Below are 1,247 nucleotides of genomic sequence, written 5' to 3'. Positions count from 1 at the left end.
CAGGCACCCCGCAGGCCACACCCCTGCCGCCCGCCCAGCTGTCTGTCCACTCCTTGCCCCTTGCCCCTCGCCCCAGAGCACTCACTTCTCCCCATAGAGGTTGCAGAGCGCCTGCACGTCGCTGTACTTGTTCTTGACGTTGTTGAGGGCCACGGGCAGGTGCAGGGCAGCAGGACCCATGGGCCGCGCGGACAGGAAGGCCTCACACTCCCGCTGCGCCGCCTCCTCCTCTGCTCCCAGGCTCAGCAGCTGCTGGGCGGTGCCCTGGGGTGGGCGGGGCCGGGGGTCTGTGCTCTGGGCAGGTGGGTTTCCCGCCCTCCTGCCGGCCCAGCAGGTGCCACCTCCCCGCCCCCCACACTGTTCACTGTGCAGTCAAGTCCCAGGTCACACAGCCATGCGAGCAGCACGGGTCCAAATTAAAAAAACAGACCCAGACAATGTACTAGTACGTGAAAGGCCAAACCCACATTGCTCCCCCTCCCGCCTGGGCTCCTCCTCCCCCACCAGGTTCGAGGACAGGGCCTTCCCTGTGAGCACTTCCAAGCAGTTCCTTTTTTAATTTTTATATTTTTATTGATTTTCAGAGAGGAAGGGAGAGGTAGATAGAAACATCAATGATGAGAGAGAATCATTGATTGGCTGCCTCCTGCACGCCCCCTCCTGGGGACTGAGCCCGCAACCTGGGCATGTGCCCTTGACCGGAATTGAACCTGGGACCCCTCAGTCTGCAGGCCGACGCTCTATCCAAACCAGCGAGGGCCGGAGTAATTCTCTTGTTCATACACTCTGCCCTCTCCGGGGAGGCCCCTCCACCCCACTCCCCGCCTCCCAGGAGATAACACCCCAAGATGCTCCGGGCTTTCTTGCTGCCCTGGGGCCCTCCCAGGACACATCCAGGGCCTTGACTTCGAGCCCGGCCCTCTAGAACCTTCCCCGGGCCTTACTCCACTTCATCCTCCGAACAACCAGATGAGCTGCATATTCTGTGCCTTCAGGGTGAGGAACCAAGGCCCAGAGAGGTTAAGCGAATGGCCCAGGGTCACAGAGCTGGTCAGTGAGGAGCCAGGCAGGACCTAGTCTGTGTGACCCCTGGGCTGGGCATTCCCTTCCTCAGCTTCGGTCCCCTGGCTGCCCCCGCACTTGCCGGACTTAGTTCCTGCAGCCCCCGGGCAGGGCCACCTCTTACTCCGCTGCCCGCGCTCACCCACCTGGTGGCTTCGCATGCGGCCCTCCAGGTCCTCCAGCGG

General features: G+C 62.5%; 1 protein-coding gene across 1 annotated transcript in view; it reads right to left on the bottom strand.

The window, feature by feature from the left end:
• The window catches only part of EVPL (envoplakin), a 16,972-nt gene that overhangs the window by 6,273 nt on the left and 9,452 nt on the right, over positions 1–1,247 (bottom strand). The window contains exons 9-10 of the mRNA XM_014531744.1: positions 1,209–1,247; positions 86–264 (exon numbers count right to left, since the gene is read on the bottom strand). Coding sequence (XP_014387230.1) covers positions 86–264; positions 1,209–1,247 — 218 coding nt within the window. The remainder of the gene's footprint in view (positions 1–85; positions 265–1,208) is intronic.

Source organism: Myotis brandtii, unplaced genomic scaffold, assembly GCF_000412655.1.
Source record: "Myotis brandtii unplaced genomic scaffold, ASM41265v1 scaffold825, whole genome shotgun sequence".
NCBI lineage: Eukaryota > Metazoa > Chordata > Mammalia > Chiroptera > Vespertilionidae > Myotis > Myotis brandtii.
The sequence above is the reverse complement of the archived record's forward strand: the minus strand, read 5'-3'. Positions and strand labels throughout refer to the sequence as shown.